The following is a 19,034-nucleotide window of genomic DNA, read 5'->3' as shown; positions in this document are numbered from 1 at the left end:
TACCTGTCCCTTTCAAGGTAGGTGGTACCATGTGACCTGCTTGGGCCAATGAAAATATCAATGGGGATGAGGTAACTTATGTGTGGAAGCGTTAATTGCTGATGGGAGCAGTGCTCTCTGCTCCGCACCCAGAGTGGTGTTCATCATCCTGATAGGAGGATGATAAGTAAAAGAGCCTGTCTTCCTGGTGTGTGATGGACATGTAGTCTGAATTAGAAATATGTTTTGCAGGGGAGGTTAGACCAGTGAAATTTTGGGGTTTGTTATGTGATACAGATATTTCAGGGCATTTCCCTCTTAAAGGAACATTGTCTCTGTTAAAAGCATTAGTAACTTAGATAATGTCAAAAAGTTCTATACTCTGTGATTTGAAAGATGATTTTTGTCTTGAAAAATGTTTATGACCTGCGTTACAAATTGTCTTATTAGGTAGGTGTCCTAAAGAAATATCATTTTGAGTATAATTCTTTTTAGATGGGTTAGCCATGATAAGATAGCCTAAATAGCCATCTCAAAGTTGAATACTTGACTTGCTGAATAGGGTTCTACTTACATATTACACACATGTGCTAAATGGGATTTCAAATTTAATTGTAATAGCTGGTGTGCTAGTTCTGTATTTAGCTCTTTAACCTTTACTACAGTCTCATCATGTAGGTAGTAGTATTGACATTGTAAGTAGGGTATCTGGTGGGTGTAGCAGTTCAGTGACTTGAAAAAGATTGCTGATTTTGAAAATGGCCAGTAGGTATAGGGCATATTTATTCCTGTTTAGAGATAACAAAATTATGTTATCATAAAGAAGGATATTGTTGTCTGGGTTGCTGTAGCTAGGGCATATGTATTCATTCATTTAATTGTTATGCATGTTTTAATGTATAAGATCAAAAGGTCAGAATTCATACCAGGTCAGAATATTATGAGGTAATCCATCTCAGATTATTCTTACCCTCTCTGATTGTAGTAAGTGTTATGATTTAAGCTTTAAGAAGTTTTAGCAGCCTGTAATCTTTACTGTAATTATAGTCTGATTCACAGCTGGTTTTTGTCTAGGAAATTCAGAGTCTTCTGAGATACTGAATTCTGAGAAGAGTCTTGTGATGGTGACATGACTCTATCATATCACTTAGAAATCTAAGATACTTTCTCTTAGATTTCCCTTAACTGAAATATTTCACAGAGTTTTGCAGAAAGGATCTAAAATCCACAGATTTATTTACCTATTTATTTAAATGTGGGTTGAGATCCCTATATTTTGAGTTTGTAAAGGTTTTGGCAGACTCTGGGCTCAGTTTAAAAGATAGAATTCTAGCCATTCTAGGATCAAGAGATGGCTCAGGAGTTTTACAAGGTTCATATGCTTTACCAGATTTTTTGGAGTGGGTAGTAGAGCTATAAAGGGAGGAACCCTGAAACCTAGGAATTAATGTAAAGGTTTAAATATTTATAAGTTCCCTTGCAAAAACCATGTGTGACTGGTTCCAAAATCTGCACACTTTACACTCCTTCACTGCATTCAAAGTTTCCCACTGGGGTCAGTATAATCACATTTTGAAGGATAAAATGCATGCTAGTACAAAGATTCAGTTTAATGGATATTTTTTAAGCTTTAAATGAGTATCTCATTATTCTCAATAACTTAAAAATTTTTTTAAAGGTCTGTGCTTATTTTCTGATTTGTGTTATGCATTAGGTCATTTTCAACTCTTCTGTAGTTGATTTGCCCTTAGTTATAGCAAATGTTTTCCCCAAAACTTATTCATAAACTATAAAAAAACATAGTTCAATCTTTATAAATATATCTGTTTAATATATATGTTAATTATGGAATAATACCTGAAAGTAGTGGATGAATTACAAATATAGAAGAAAGTTAAGGAATAAGTTACGTCTGTCTGCAAAGTAGATTTTTCTATTCACATTTAATTTTTTCTTTCATGTATTATTGTATGTTGTTAAACATGTATTATTAATTGTATATTATGTTATTTATGTTTATATAGTTACGTAATTGTATAAGTGAGATCATATAGTTGTTTTATTTGCAAAGTTAGGGGGTCCCCAAGACTACCTTCACTTCTGACACCAGTTGCAAATTTGGGGGTCCCCAAGACCACTCTTAAGTTTGATAATTTGTTAGAAGGACTCACAGAATTGACTGAAAGCTGTTTTACTCATGGTTATAGTTTATTACAGCAAAATGGTACAGATTAAAATTGGCAAAGGGAAGAGGCATGTGGGGCAGAGTCCAGGAGAGTTGTAAGCATAAAGTTTGTAGTTGTCCTCTCCCAGTGGAGCCATGGACAGTAGTAGCTTCTCCCAGCAATGATGTGTGACAGTTCTTACAGATTATTGCCAATAGAGATGCTCACCCTAGCCTTGGTGTTCAGAGTTTTTACTGGGTCTTGATTATAGCTGAACCCCCATATGATGGCCTTAGTTCCCAGCCCCTCCACAGTTCAAGCTAATATTGTGTGACCCAAAGCCCCCACCATAAATCACATTATTAGCATAAACTGTCTGGTGTGGTCCAGTGAATGCCCCCAGTAAACAAAGACACTTTTTTCACACAGGGCGTTAGGGCTTACAGAATACCTCATAGGAGCCAGACCTTACTTGGGTAAACTTAATCCTTTACCACACAGTATGTCACCTTTTTCCAAAACTTAATCCTTTACCACACAGTATGTCACCATTTTCCACCAGATGCATTTTGTTTTCATATTATTCATTTAAATTTGTTTTAAATATATTGTTATGACGTATTATACATACGAGAGAATATATGAAATGCATGATATATAAATCAAACATTCATACCTAAAGAAATGGAACATTACTAATACTTAGGGACTTATATATGACCCTCTCTAATCTTATCCCCCTTCCTGTGAGAAGTAACCTTATCCTGAATCTTGAGTTAAATATTCCCTTCCTTTTTTCTCTACAGTTTTACCAACCACATACATGTTCCTAAACAATAAGTTGTTGGTTTTGACTAATATTGAATATTACATGTATAAAATCATACCATATTAATGCATCTAGCTGTAGTGTATTCATTTTCATTGCAGTTTAGTGTGTATAACATTCTTTGAATATTATACTTTATTTCATTCGACCTCTGGGTTGTTTCCTACTTTTGGTGATACAAAGGGTGTGGCATACTATAGTTCTCAGGCTAAATGTCATCCATTGCCTGCTTTTTTAAACAGGTTTTATTGGAACTTAGCCAGGGCCTTCTTTTACATATTATCTGTGGCTGCTTTGGGGGCTGCAATAGCAGAGTTGAGTAGTTGTGACAGACTGTATAGCTCACAAAACCTAAAATATTTACCATGTAGCCGTTTACAGAAAAAGTTTGGCTTTTCTCTAAGTATACCTCTACCCTAAGTATATATACCTGTTCTGCATTCGTACCAATTTTCTCTTCCAGTATCAAAGCTTGAGCGTTCCCACTGTACAAACTCTCCCATGCTTGGTGTTTTACAAGAAGCTAATGTAGCTTTAAAGAAAAAATTATGTTTAGAACTTGTTGAGCCTCCTTGTTCTGATGATTTGTCTCTCTCTAAAATTCTGGAAAATGACATTTTCTCTTTAAATAGCCTTCTTCCCTGGTGTGTGTGTGTGTGTGTGTGTGTGTGTGTGTGTGTGTGTGTGCGCGTGTGCGTGTGTGCACGCATGCGCGTGCATGCGTCTGTGTATGTGCATGTGTTCCTTTTGGAACTCCAAGAAGACATTTTTAGGTGTCCTTACTCATCTTCTATGTCTCTTAACCTAGTACTTTTCCATCTCTTTGTCTTTGTGTTTTGGGTAGCTTCTCTGCCTATGTCACCAATTTTCTCTTTATCTGATGTCTAATCCATGTGAGTTTTCCATTTCAGTAGCTAAATATGTATATTTTTATTTTTAAAGTTTTTTTCTCCCTCAAATCTTTGTTTCTCTTTCATAATGTTCTTTTCTTTCCTGTCCAGTGTTTCAAACTTTTCTTTCATTTCTTTAAGTAATTATTTCATTTTCTCCAGGATTTCTATTTTCCTTTCTTTCACTACAGCTCAGAAATAGATTTAAGATTAAGATAAAAAATAACTTTTAAAAAATATTTCAAGGTTCTCTGTCTACTTTGCCATGCTGCCTGAAATACAAAACTATAATTTCTTTCTCTCAATTACTATATTATGCCTTGGTATAATTCTTTCCTTTTAATCTTGCTATTTAACATTATAACCTTTTCTACGTTTTGTTATTGTGTCCATGGTTAGGTTTCTTGAGTAGAATTTACTGTCTCTCAAAGGGAATTTTAAGGATTCTGATTAATCTTACTATCTTTCTAAGTTTGCAATACAGGTACTATCTTAACAATTTGCCTTCTCAATTTGCTTACTTCTGATGTTTAACATATTATTTATTATTTTTTTGTAACTTTCTTCTTATTCCTTTGCATTTTCATACATTTTTCTCATTTTCCTATTTGGACCTCATTGTTTTCTAAATGAAGTGGGAGAAAGCCCTCTGAATTTTGAGGCAGGTTCATCCCCCCAATTTCCTTGCTTTCTAATTGTTTTAAGTGCTTTTAATTGTTTTAGTGTTTTCTTTTTATTTTGTCAGATATCAATCTTTTCATGTTTTTCACTGATTTTTATGGTTAAGAAGTTCTTCTCTAATCATAAATGAGCTAATTTGCCATGCTAAATTTCTTTTAGTATTCCTGTTTGTTAATATTTATATTTAATCCTACCATCATATGCAACTTGTTTTATACATGATTTACAGATTTAGATTTTATTCCCTCTCTATCAATTATTCATTGATTATCTCTTTGAGATCATATATATATATATATGTATAATATGTTTGTGCTTTCTAATGTCTATAATGGGGTTATCCTTTTATAATTCCACTAATCTCTATCTTTTACAATATCATTTAGCTCCTTTGTTCCATCTTATGCTTGGGATATTGAGGATTATACACATTTATAATTTCTAGCACTATTATCCCACATTTATGACTGTGTGAGTTCAAAATGTGTGAATGAAGCTGATGATAAGAACACAAATGGTGCTCTCGTTGTGCGTCTGTAATTGATCCATGGTATCCTCAGGAATACAGCCTTACTCCAAGAAAGATCATGTTTTCTCTGTCTTATGTAAAATAGTGTTTTTATATGAAAATACCTACAAGTGAAATGATATGTTTGGTATATAAAACAAAGTAGTAGGTAGTGGTAGCAAAGTCTGTGTGTGTTCAAGAAGTGACATCTGTCACTGGACAGAAGAAACAATAATACTAGTCAAATAAGGGGGGAAACAGTAAAAGCATTAAATCTAATGCTATGAAAATATTCTTATATACTTTTGAAATCATTGTGTTTTAACATAAGATGTATGAGGTATAAAAATGGAAATAATGTTGAAATTCTCAGTAATAACATATTATCCCATCTAGTCCATTTGGACAGTTTTCCATTGAAATTTGTGTTCTAATATTGCATATTTAAGCTTTAGTTACATAAAAAAGGTATTTCTCTGGCATATTGTCTACAATATTTCTGAACAGTGAAGTGCTATTATAACTTGGAAAAGTGTTAATGCACTGCTTAGCAGTTTTCTTAAAAAATTTTTTTTCTGAACTATTTAGTAAGGCCAGAAGATATTATGCAGGCTAATAACACACATGTGTAGATAAATATTACATGTACATATTGAGGTTTTATGGTTCTTTTCATTACATTGTGATATCTCTATAGTGTTCTAAACATATTTCAGTTTTCTAAAATCACATCAAAATTGGCACCATTCCTATGTTAGGCTAATAACTAAGCATTAAAAATCAACCCCAGAACCAGCATAATAATATAGGACTGTTGTTTAAACACTAGTTCTAAAACTGGAGAAGGGTATAAAATGTGCTAATGAAAGTTTCCCCCACAGTAATTATATTAAATAATTAAAATCTCTCACTTTATGAATTATTTTTGATTTTATATATAGAACTACATCTCAAATTGTTTTCTTACCTTCTTCATTATTAACCTTTTTTTTCCTCTTCCTCTTAGCAATCTTCCTGAGTTCTTTTCGGGTGCCATATGAGGAAATCAAAATGATGATATTGGAAGTGGATGAAACACAGTTGGGAGAGTCTATGATTCAGGTAAACAAACAGGCAGAGAGCTTAAATTCCAATATTTCATTGCAAGCTTCTCATTAAATAGAAATCTGTAAGTGAAGCAAAATTCTTAAACTAAATCATTCAACTGGAAAATCATTGCTGCATAATTAGTTTGAGCATAACTTCTGCATTGCCAGGAGATAAAGCTCTGCATCTTCTCTTAACTGCAAACTAAATATAATGCTATCAAATGATTACATTTCAATTATTTCAAATGACTGTTTTTGAAAGGCAAATTGTTTACTTTTACATGTACGTTTATGTTACAGTTAAGACTAGTAATATGCTAATTTAAATTTATTTGTATAATCCTTATAGAATGTATTTTTCTTGGGTTTATATGTCTTATAAAGGTATATTATTGTTTGGTATAGAAGACTGAGGGAATTTTCTCTTTATTTAGAGTTACCTTGATTAACAACCCTTACTTGAGTCATTTGTGTTCCCATGAATTCTAGAAATTTGTTTGCATGGTATTCTGAATCATTCAGAAGGCTGGAAGATTTTTAAAATATTTTCTACTCACAGGATTATTTAATGAATGCTAGTATGGTTTCAGAATTACTTGCTGAATTCTATACATAAGGTACAGTAATGCATGTCTTGACAGAATTTAAAGTTGGAGAAGCAGACCACAAATCATACAGTGAGAGAATAATATCTTCAGTTTGCTGTCTTTTATTCTTATTAGTTATTTTAACAACTGATTAAAAATATTCTAGATGTTTTAATCCATCAGTAAGTGGTATCCTTGGAAGTTCTTGGTTTTGTCTGTCCCATCTTCTAAGTGTGGTGGTAATATATAATCCCATCAGTGATTTGTGCTGAGTCTCAGACTCATAAACTACCTAATTCAACAAACCTTTTTCAAGCATTTTTTTTTTCCTCTAGTAGTTTCTCTTTACTACATTTTGTCTTTATTCCTGTTGATCGTGAATGTGCTTTGTTCTTGAGAGTAGATTTCCAAGTCCCTTCAATAAAATATTTCTACTTAATGCATATGTAATTTTTACAATGTATTTGTTAAATATTTACAGAGTAGCTTTTAAGTTGATTATATGAATATTTTGGATGATCATGTGGCTTTTGTTGTTTGAGATGGAAAAAAGTTTGCATTTTAAAATTCATGTCCTAAGAACATTCAGTTCCATATAACTTATTAATATATTAGTTTTCTATTACTGCTTTAACAATTTACCACAAATCTAGTGGCTTACTATAAAACAAATGTATTACATTTTTGTAGAACAGAAGTCTGGTGTGGGCCTTACCGTGCCAAAGTCCAGGTGTCAGCAGACTTGCATTCCTTTCCGAAGGCTTCAGAGGAGAGTTCATTTCTTTGTCTTTTCCAGCTCCTCATGGTTGCCCGCATTCCTTGGCTGGTCGATGCCTCCCTTTAATTTCCAAGCCAGCAATGTTGCAGCTCTCTGTTCCTGTCTTATATAGTCACATCTTCTTCTTACTCTGTTATTCTCTCCCTCTTCCACTTTTAATGACCTTTGTGATTACATTGGGCACATTGGATAATCCAGGATAATCTCTCTAGTTTAGGGTCAGCTGATAGCAGCTTTAATTCCATCCCAAACCCTAATTCCCTTTGTTATGTAACCTAATATTTCACAGGTTCTGGGGATTAGGTGTGAACATTTTAGTGGGATTGGGGCATTATTCTGGTTATCACACTTGCTAAATATAAAACCAATCTTATGAATTTAAAATCTAAAAATTTAGTTTGGACATATGCAAAGTCTTCAAATATTCATTAACAATAAGAATTTTATGCTATTTGAAGTCTTGTTTTTAATTTTAAAAATACTTTCTAATTGTAAAGTGAAGAACTTGCCTGTTTTGAACAGGGCATGGAAAAAGCATTACTTTGTAATAATCATTATTTTGGTAGGCTTTGTTCATTGTCATGATCTTATTATGGCATATCTAGTTATTTATTCATATATAACAAGATGTCAGTGTTGATGTCATCTTTGCATGTTATTTTTCCACCTCATTGTTACCCATTTACCTTTGTCCCATCAGTCTTTAATTAATTAATTAATTTAGCACGTATTTCATGGTGCTCACCATGTGCAGGGCATGGTGTTAGGCTCAATCGGACATAGACTTTACCTTTCTGGAGTGGCAAGGGAGATGGCATTTATATATAACTATAATACAGGATAAACATGGCTGTTTTGAGGTTGTTTTAGAACTAGGTAATGTGCTAAGTGTGCGTATCTGTGTGTAAGTGTCCTTAAAGGTTGAATATGGCATGTATGTAGAAAAGAGCAGAGGGATCGTGTGAGGGAAAAGCTGAGTGTGTGGGGGCAACTGAAGAATTTAGGAGCTTAGGATGGGAAATATGATAAAGGGAGAGACAAAAGAAGGTCGGGCCTGTACTCTTATAAATCACAATAGTTTCATTACTTTAGAAAGCAAAAATAATGAAGTGAAAAATTAATGAATTTGTGATGAAAGATGAAAACTTAAGTATATATTAACTAAAAATACTTAAGGGGATATGATGATTATCTGAAAGGATGCTGAAGAAATTCAGAAGCCCAATGTAATAAATAGATCAGATGTCAACTAGAATGATTAAAAGAAAATATTAATAACCAGGTGTTTTGATCTCAGGCAATTCTACTAAGGGAAGCTTCTGTTTATATGGGAAAATCATATACCTTTATTGTTTTTATTCAGTTTGATAGTATTAATGGTGAATACTTTCTTTAGGGATGATCTTAAATTGCCACTTTTTTGTTTGTTTTTGGCCAGTCAATCAAGTTTATGTCCAAAGGTACACAGTGAGTCAAAAACTTGTTCTTTGATCTAACTCTTTGATATGTAACATTCTCTAACATTATTTTTTAACTAATAACACCTTTGGGTTTTTTTTTCCTCCTTAAATATATTCAGCATGATGTAGGGTTAATTATAATTTGTACTTGACTTTGGGCTTGTACAGAGTTTATAGATGGTGTAATTTGGAATTGTGAGCACCAACCACTCTTTTCTTTCTTAATTTTAATATCCGTATACTAACTCGCTATAATACTATTATAGTCGATTATATTTTGATTATATTTTGATACAGAGGATCTATATAGACTTTGTCTAAGGGATGGTTTAACAGAGAAGCGTAATTATATGTATTCCCTTGGTCTTTCTCCATTGGGAGTGTTTCTGTTTTCTAAGTGTGTGGCTTGTGACATGTTGACAAGTCCTGAAATGGAAGTGATCCATTTCTGTGGCTGTGCGTGGACAAAGGAGCCAGAACAACCAAATGAACCTGTGGTTTCTGGGCTGCAGATGATATAGGCAAAGGGCTGTTACAGCCATGGCACTTAAGTTCTCTCTATATGCTTTCATCTGCAAGGTGTATCATCCTTTGTCTTCAATGCCTTTTCAAATTTTCTTTCACATCAGAAAAGTTACTTTGTTTTAGAGATGCCTTCATTTTTATTATTAAAACTGTAATCATATTGGTTAAATCTTGCAAATGCTGTCATTACAATTCCCTTGATTTCTTTTCCATTCTTTACCTTCCCTATTAATAGCAATATGATGATTTCTTTTATCCCTGTGAGTGAAGTGCTAAAATATGTTTGGCTTTGCCTGAAATTTATGACATTTAATTCCCTAAAGCTGAAATGTAATTGATCACATTTATCCAGGTGAGAAAGCTGTTCCTTTGGTATAGGTTGAATTCTTCTTTCTCCAATATATAGCTAATCAAATAAACGTTCAGTAGTACTTGATTTGAATATATAATAACCCTGGATAGAGAAGAGGAAAATTGGTTGCTTTCAAGATGCAGAGAATGTAGCTTAAGGTTTAGTATTAGGGAGGTTACCTAGAAATAAAACTAAAGATTAACTTCTTCAATGATTTCCTTCCCATAGTTTATTAAAAATTTTTCCTAGAATTTAAGAAGCATATTTAGTGAAGATATTTTCTTTTGGTTTTAATTTTTAGAACTTAATGAAGCATCTTCCTGATCAAGAACAGTTAAATTCACTGTCTCAGTTCAAGAGTGACTATAACAACTTATGTGAACCCGAGCAGTTTGCTGTTGTGGTAAGTACTGTCTCTCAGTGTCAGCTCTCTTTGGAGGGGATTTTTATACTGTGCAAAAACAGAGAAAAGGAAATGTAAGGCTTTTCACATCATCATTGCTCAAAAACATTTAATGTCCATCTTGCATTTTTTTTAAACCTGAGGATATTTATGGGAAATTATCTTGATTTTAAACTATATATTGAAATTCTAGCCATAAATGAAGTCCAAGAATTTTTTTCAAAAGCATAAACATGATTTTTTTTAAGTTCTCTTTTTAATGTCAAAATGTAAAATGAAACCTGTACTCCTAAGACTAGAGAGTATATTTGTGATTTATTCTAGTGCTGTTTTCATTCTAATCATTCACTTCAGTTCATCTCATATTTTAGACTCTGAAATTAGAAATATAGTCTCTTTCTTGACAATGAGGGTGAAAAATGAATACATTTTAGAAAATCTTCAAGATACCTTGATAATCACCTTGTTCTGGCTTCCTACTTTATAGAAGTTGGGGTCTAAAGAGGTGAAAAAAGACTTTCCAGTGTTATATATTAGTGGTATTGTAACTTTAAGATTTTTTATCAAGCTTTCTTTTCTCCTGCTCTTTCCTTCTACCATTAAATTATCGTTTTGAGATTGGTTACACTCTGCCATCATGATGATATTTTAAAGTAGTATTTCATTTTTTTTAATATATAAGATTATTTTTTTCCTGCAGCTTTCAGCTATATTATTACCAACTTCCAGGGACATGATGGAATTGTATTTGATATAATTTTGAAAATTTGGATTGGATAACTAAAGGACTATGTCTACATACTATATTTGGCATGCTGTCGACGTTTGCTCTTAAACTCCTTCCTGTGTCTTCATGAACCCATTCTACTCAGCCCTTCCTACACCTCCCCTCCTCCCTCACCCTCCATCCTGAACCCAAAGTTCACAAACTCAGAAGAAAAAAAAGCACCTTTTTCCTGTTCACAGCCTTATAATTTTTATTATGAAACTTTTAAATTTATTATCTTTAGAAAAATGCTTTTTTTTTACCCAATTCTCCAGAGTACTCTTTCCTCCTCATCTTGTTTTTCTCTTTTCTTCTTTTTTTAATTTCCTTATTTATTTTCTTTCACCTGGTCACTCTGTCGTTCTCTTAATCCCTATTTGGCATAATATCTTCCATATGAGACACAGGAGAATTTGCATTACATTTTTAACCACAGACTACTTAGAGTTTTGATTTTTGCCCATCTTTTTTGACTCTTGGATGAAAAGCATAACATGTAAAATTATAATTTTGAAATATTCCCATACACATTAAGCCTGAAACACATACAAACTTATGTGAAAATGTCTATTTAACGAGTAACCTTTTATGTTGCATATCATCACAGAGATTTAAAACTATTCCCATGTTCTTTCTAGTGATTGTCACAGAAGAATGAACTCAAACTTGCAGATATTTCAGGTTTATTTAAATAGCCAGGTTATGCCCGCCTTTGAAGACGAGAGTTCACATCAAAGAGATATGATTTACAAGCAGTGTGCTCAGAGGGATCAGAAAGTTAAAACAATTATATTCCCAGATACCAGGGCTAGAGGTTATAGTTTTGATTTTAAGACAGAAATGGATCACTTCCATTTCAGGACATGTCAACACAAACTTGACCTTGACTCTCCACGTTCCATGCTGGATCATACCTGACTACAAATGGAATATAATGAGAAAGGAGTGATGCTGTTGAAAACCATCTGCTATGGAAATATGAACAGAGCTTCATTACCTGTTGATTATGAATATTCCTAAAAATATTGTTTCAAGTTCTGGTTTGTGTTGCACTAACATTGTAAAATATAATTGTCTTGGTGAAGAAAGCAGAAAGACAGTTGAAGAAAAAATGAAAACTTTCTATATACTCTTTTTTGGGGGAGGGGGTGACAAATGGTGATGTTCTTCAACTTCACCTTTTTTTCCATATCAATTATTCACCATTTCCAATCTGGCTCTCCCTACTTCTCAAACTCCCGCCCATCCCCCAAAAGACAGGAAAATTTGCTTAGAGTTCTCAACAATACTTGAGAGTTACCCAAAAAATGATGAACAGCATGGAATGCCTTGAAGTTTTCTGTTCTCCTTTCTGGATTAAAAGCTCAATAAGTTCACTAATTCATTAAAGAGTGATGTGTTTTCAATTTATCAACATTGTATAAATGATATAAATTTGGTGGTTTTAGGAAACTGATTATAATTACCAGGTACATTTTTAAAGATTCCCATAATGCTGTTTTATTTTTATTATTATTATTTTTTTTGCGGTACGTGGGTGTCTCACTGCCGTGGCCTCTCCCATTACGGAGCACAGGCTCCGGACGCACAGGCCAAGCGGCCATGGCTCACGGGCCCCGCCGCTCCGCGGCATGCGGGATCCTCCCAGACCGGGGAACGAAACCGCGCCCCTCGCATCGGCAGGCGGACCCTCAACCACTGCGCCACCAGGGAAGCCCTGTTTTATTTTAAAAGTTATATGCTAATGTAATTGTGTATATGTCAAAGACGGGCTGTTATCTTGAGGTAAGCTAAACTGCAGATTCCTACAAGACTTTTCTCTTGTAGAAAAGCCTTTACTTATTGAATAAACCTAAAGTGCTAATCATTTCTAGATGAAAAATCATCACAGAGTCATAAACAAGGAAGAGTCAAAGGTTGGGATAGTCTTTGCACCCAAATAGGGCCAAAGCTTGCCTTTTTATTTGTTTTCACTATAGATAGACTTGCTGTTAGCTCTGTTTCATCTTCAGGTTCTATACACTGATATTGTGATTTCTAGCATTGTTTTCATTTTAACAAAAATCAGTTAAAACCCTGCAGTTATGTTACTTGCCAGTCAGTTTACATTTTTCTTTTATCCAGTTATGTAAATTCATTAATTTGACTCATGTGAATTACAGAAGTATTCTTTTTAAATAAACACTCAAATTTGATACAATCGATAAAGTCACTAAGGTTGTTTGCATTATATAATCAACTTTAATTCCAAACAAGAATTATGTAAAATAGTAAACAAACAAAATGCAGCTTACCTGGACATCTGTGTTTGTTTACATTATTTCTCTTTGGTAGAAAGGCAGTGTTCAAAAGTAACACATCTAAAATACTAATAACCAATGTCAATTAAAGACCAAATAGAATGTATAAAATATAACATATAAATTAGAAATATGTTCTACTTTTGTCATGTATTACATACAACTATCCAGGCTTCTGTGTCCTATAGAGTATGGTATACAAATATAGTATTCAGAAATATGTGAATATCCATTAAGTTGTACATCCTTTAAGCTTTCTTTCAACCACTAAACCATTTGCTATGTCTATATTCTTTCCAGGTTTCCTGTAATACAGAGTTTCATATCCACTTTTATTTATTTCTCCCTTGAAATTGGAAGCAAAATTCTTTAATCCTGATATTATCTCTATTCTTTAAAAAGCAGTCTTAATGCAGGTGTACTAGACCTGGGTACTTTTATGGTTCTAAGGGTTTAGTCACTCATCTGTTATTACTGGTAATTCAGAATCTTAAGGTATCTCCCTGAACTAATTCTCCCGGCAGCCCTTCTGACTCGGGCATTGGCCAATTTGAGCAGGACAGTTCTCAGGTGTTCCAGAGCTGGCCCTGTCTATGCCTTGTAGTCTAGTAGTGGTGTTGACATGGTGGTGGCTGGTACCTTTTAGAACTGATATCCAGTGCTGTGAATTCAGGACCTAGTAGTTTAATGCTATTATTGACTTGTTTTGTGGCTGATAGTGTATTTATATGTCCTTTGTTTTCCAGGGGATTTTGGCATAAGAAAAACAGTAACCCATCAAAAAGTCTGAACTAGCTGTCATTTAATGTTGAGAGACTAAGTGTTCTAGTCAAATGGTTATTTTGTTATTTTAGAGGAGCATTCTGGGAGATGGTTCATCTCTATATCTTTCTGTGTGACTTGAAATGAATGAGACGTTTACATGCTAATTTTATTTGTTGGTTTAGGTTTTGGGCAGAAGACACTGAGTACTAACTGATGTGCTGAACTTGAAATATTCTTTTCCCTGGATAGTCCAGGACACAACTTTTTGCTGAGAAATTGGTTCATATTTAGCATGTCCTTGCCTCATGCTTTATTCAACTTAATTTTCTATCAATAAGATTTAGAAATGAAAATATTCTTCCTAGAAACTCTCACTCATTGGATCAATTACCTGTCTCTTTTCTTGGATTCTTCCCTTCCCTCTTTAGCCCCAGAACCTTCTCATTTATTTCCCCAAAATATTGCCTACTTACCAAAAGTTGGTTCCCATTGTGTAGAACCTGATTTTAGTTACGTGACTGTATTTTTTATATTAGCAGTGATCTTCTGATCAATAAGCCATTAGGTAAAATCACTGTGCTCACAGTAGCATGGTTAACTGTGTGAGAAATAAGATATGTAAATATTCAGTGGGATCACAAGATTTAGCTGAAGTTTAGAAAGAGGCCTACAATTTGCATTTGAAACTTGGTGTACTAGACTTTCTTTGATTAAAAATTCTAGGTTTTTGAGTATTTGTTTCCACATTATTTAGTTCTGTTAAGCTGCCAATTCTTCAAAGGAATCATAATGTTTATAGGAAATTGAATTAAACAATGTTCTTTTTGTGTACTGTATTTTGATCTACCACCATTTGGTGTCACTGCAGGGCAGGGCTTTTAAACTTTGTGCAGTAGAGACCTCCTGTTTTGTTTTTTTTTAATCAAAAAATGTTGTAGGAAGTTCATGCAAATTTCCCTGCATTAAAAATGCCTCATTTTAAAATATACCTAAATATTCGTGTTATAAAACATTTAAATAGCATATAAAAATATTGAATACAATGTAGAAGCTCCTTGTATCTCACTACCCACTGCATTCCATATAAACGATCATTTTTAACATTTTGTTGACTTTCCGATCCTATTTCTTTGTATTTACAAATGTATGCATGTTCATATACACATTGTTCTGAAAGTTTTCACCGTGAAATATGTTTTGGAGGCTTTTAGTTTTATAATGTGTTGTTTTGAAATTCCTATGTGGTATTTCATGTTCCCTACTATGACTTTTTCTGTAACTATTCCCTTAATGAAGGATAGTTGAAAGAAAGCTTCAAGGACGTACAATTTAATGGATATTCACATATTTCTGAATACTATATTTGTATACCAAACTCTATAGGACGTAGAACCCTGGATAGTTGTATGTAAGTAATACATGACAAAAGTAAAACATATTTCTCATTTACATGTTATATTTTATATATTCTATTTGGTCTTTAATTGACATTCGTTATTAGCATTTTGGATATGTTACTTTTGAACACTGCCTTTCTACCAAAGAGAAATAATGTAAACAAACACAGATGTCCAGGTAAGCTGCATTTTGTTTGTTTACTATTTTAAATAATTCTTGTTTGGAATTAAAGTTGATTATATAATGCAAACAACGTTAGTGACTTTATCGATTGTATCAAATTTGAGTGTTTATTTAAATAGAATACATCTGTAATTCACATGAGTGAATTGAAGATCCACATTACTTACTTAAAGGAACGTTCTGTATTTTGGGAGAAGCTTGGTTCTTTGCACATAATAGGAACGTGATAAATAGCAGTTGATTAAGTCTTTCGTTTGATTGTGTGGAACATCTTGTAAAGTTGTAAAATAAGCAGTGAAATGCCACTGACCATCCCTCACTAGCTCCCTAAACTGCTTCAGTTGCTTCCCATAACTTTTACATGGGTGTCTAAAATTTTTAGAATAACATTAAAGTTTTAAAAACAAACAAACCAACAAAACTTCATGGAGCTATAATTGACATACAGTAAAATGCACATATTTAAAATTTGCAGAATTTGATTAATTTTGACATAAGTACACTCATGAAACCATCACCATAATTAAGATAATGAACATACCGATCACCCCCAAGTGTTTCCTCAGACTTCTCCATAATCCCTTCCTTCCTAGCCACCCAGTCACCCAGCATTAGGTCTTTAAGGAGGCAATTCCTGCCCCGTCCGCTGTCTTTCTTTCTCCTTGTGCTTTGTCTTTCCTCCACAACTTGCTGTGCTCTCAAGGCACCACACTCAGGGCTGTCAATAGGCTGCTTTTCCTTTCTTTTTGCTTTGAGGAAGCCCTTTCTGGAATTCTTTCCCTAGCATTTCTGTTATTCCCTGTAGAATTCAGGATCCTGCCTCTTTGCTACCATAATGCCCAGTGTATATATCTAAATGGTTCTTATTACCCTGGAATATAGTCATAGTATTCATGTATGCTTGGAACTTTTTGACATGGTATACTACACAGACACATCATAATTGTCCAAAGTCCCGATTACCTTAGGGTTCACTTTTTTTTTTTAACATCTTTATTGGAGTATAATTGGTTTACAATGGTGTGTTAGTTTCTGCTTTATAACAAATTGAATCAGCTATACATATACATATATCTCCATATCTCCTCCCTCTTGTGTCTCCCTTCCACCCTCCCTATAGGGTTCACTCTTGGTGTTGTGCATTCTGTGGATTTGGACAAATATATAATGACATGTATCTATCATTATGGTATAATACAGAGTATTTTTTTAAAATCATATTTTGAAATGAAAATGTTAGATACTCTTGAGATAGTTATTTTGTTTTTGTTTGTTTTTGTTTTTTGTGGTACGCGGGCCTCTCCTGTTGCGGAGCACAGGTTCCGGACATGCAGGCTCAGCGGCCATGGTTCACGGGCCTAGCCGCTCCGCGGCATGTGGGATCTTCCCGGACCGGGGCACGAACCTGCGTCCCCTGCATCGGCAGGCGGACTCTCAACCACTGCGCCACCAGGGAAGCCCTGAGATAGTTATTTTAATTTTTGTTAAAATGGGTCTCCAGACAATTATTTCTCTGGGTAAGAATGGGTTAATTCAAAAGTAGACCAAGTACCCAACACTTTTGGGCATAAAAGTATAATTTCACACTTTTTTTCAAAACAGAATATAATCACCCTATATGATTCTGCCACCTAACTTGTAGACTTGTCACAGTATTCCACTTTTCTCCTGGTACCACACCTACGTTGGACCTTTTCCTGATCCTTCTTTAACTCAGAAGGCCATGGTGTTTAAGTCTGTCAATACTCAGTACTCAGTGGTTGTATATTCTAAAAAGTGTTGAGGAAATTGTGATTTGGTATAAGAATCACAGCTTATTGAAACAATTTAAGAAAAGACTGATCAAGATTGGTGAGGGACCTGAAAGAAGATGTCCACTGAGCCATCGCTTTCCCATATTTAAAATATCCATCTATCTCTCTCATTCCTCAAGTGCTGATTATTTTGAGTGCTTTGCAAATGTCCAGACAAAAAATCATTCATGTTTCACAGAATTATCACTTTAAAACTTAACAAAAGACATGGAATTAGTGCAATACAGTGTCTTCTTCAAGGACCCACTTTGGCTTCTTATAATTACTATTTCCTTTACTCTTTAATAATTCATCTTCAGTCTTGTCTGTCAGTGGCATAAATCTTGCCAGTCTCTCCTCCTGGAAAATATGAAGTTCTGTTTGTCTTCAGTTGCTGCTTTTTGGTACCTGTCCAGTTGTCCCAGGTCCTTCATATTCCATGATGTTCTAGATAGCACTCTGGCAGTCTCATCTGCAAATCTACCCAGGAGGACATTGTTTAGAATAATAAACTGTTATAACTCTATCCATAGCTATTTAAATCTTAGAGGTCTGCTTCTCTTAAGATCACAAACGTTCAGCTGTTGTTCAGTTATTCTTGTCACTTTGCTTTGCAACCTTCTTGACATGCTTCTACCAGGATCCAGGACTTAATATAGGCTCACTAGCACAGATGGCTTTTCTTCCACCTAGTTTAGGGCTTATTAATTTAGCTTGCTTTCAATTGTCATTGATCTGTAGCCTGAAATTCTTCAGACATGTAATACTTCTGTCATTTTCCTTATGATCTGATTTCTGCTTTTCATCTCCTTTAGCAGCCTAAGTCAAAATGATCACAGTGCCATTTGAATTTTTAGTGAAACTTATAGAAATTCTGTTGGTTTAAGTAGTTAAACATCAGTTGTCAGCTAATGTCTGTTGGTTTAAGTAGTTAAACATCAGTTGTCAGCTAATATCTGTCTTGCCCATCGTAGTATTTTCTCTGAAGATCTTTTCTCTCACAGATTTCTTCTTAATTCTGCCTACATATGACACAATGAGGGTACATGTTGACAGAACTCTTAAAAGGCCATTTACACCTTTTTCTTTACATGTTTAACAGGTAGTATAAAATGTGTAACAGATTTATCGATTTAGGCAAATATACTGAAATTCACAGAAAATTAGAGGCTTTTTTATGGTGGAACTTAACATAGCTTCACTGCTGATAGATTGAGTATATTTAAGAACATCTCTGGTATTGATCTGAGTTCTCATTAGATGCTTCTGAGGAAATAGCTTCGGGTCCATTAGTGTTGCCTCAGCCTTTTGGTGTTACAGGGGTCTGGATTACCAGGTGTTTTATGGATGAATTTAGACCTTGAGATTATATTGGTAACTGTACTGCTGTCTCATGTGTTTTATTTCAATACCCGTCTCCTTGGTTCAGCAATGATTCATTCGTTTGTTCATTTATTTGGCAAATATTTATTGAACACCTACTGTGTGCTGGGCATTGCTCTGGACTCTGAGTTTGTTGCAGTGAACATGTCTCTTACTCCTTCTTGGTCTTACATTTTGGTTGAGTGTAGTAACAATATACAC

The 19,034-nt window shown here is 34.1% G+C and overlaps 1 protein-coding gene across 4 annotated transcripts in view; it reads left to right on the top strand.

Moving 5' to 3' along the window:
• The window catches only part of DIAPH3 (diaphanous related formin 3), a gene marked incomplete at both ends in the record, with an annotated part of 563,043 nt that overhangs the window by 264,514 nt on the left and 279,495 nt on the right, over positions 1–19,034 (top strand). For all 4 annotated transcript variants that reach the window (XM_082859704.1, XM_082859703.1, XM_082859702.1 and 1 more), the window contains 2 exons: positions 6,059–6,153; positions 10,144–10,245. In XM_082859704.1, the coding sequence (XP_082715830.1) occupies positions 6,059–6,153; positions 10,144–10,245 (197 nt within the window). The remainder of the gene's footprint in view (positions 1–6,058; positions 6,154–10,143; positions 10,246–19,034) is intronic.

This window comes from Leucopleurus acutus (genome assembly GCF_964270905.1).
Source record: "Leucopleurus acutus genome assembly, chromosome: 18".
Classification (NCBI taxonomy): domain Eukaryota; kingdom Metazoa; phylum Chordata; class Mammalia; order Artiodactyla; family Delphinidae; genus Leucopleurus; species Leucopleurus acutus.
Note: the sequence above shows the minus strand (reverse complement) of the source record. Positions and strands in the feature narration are given on the sequence as shown.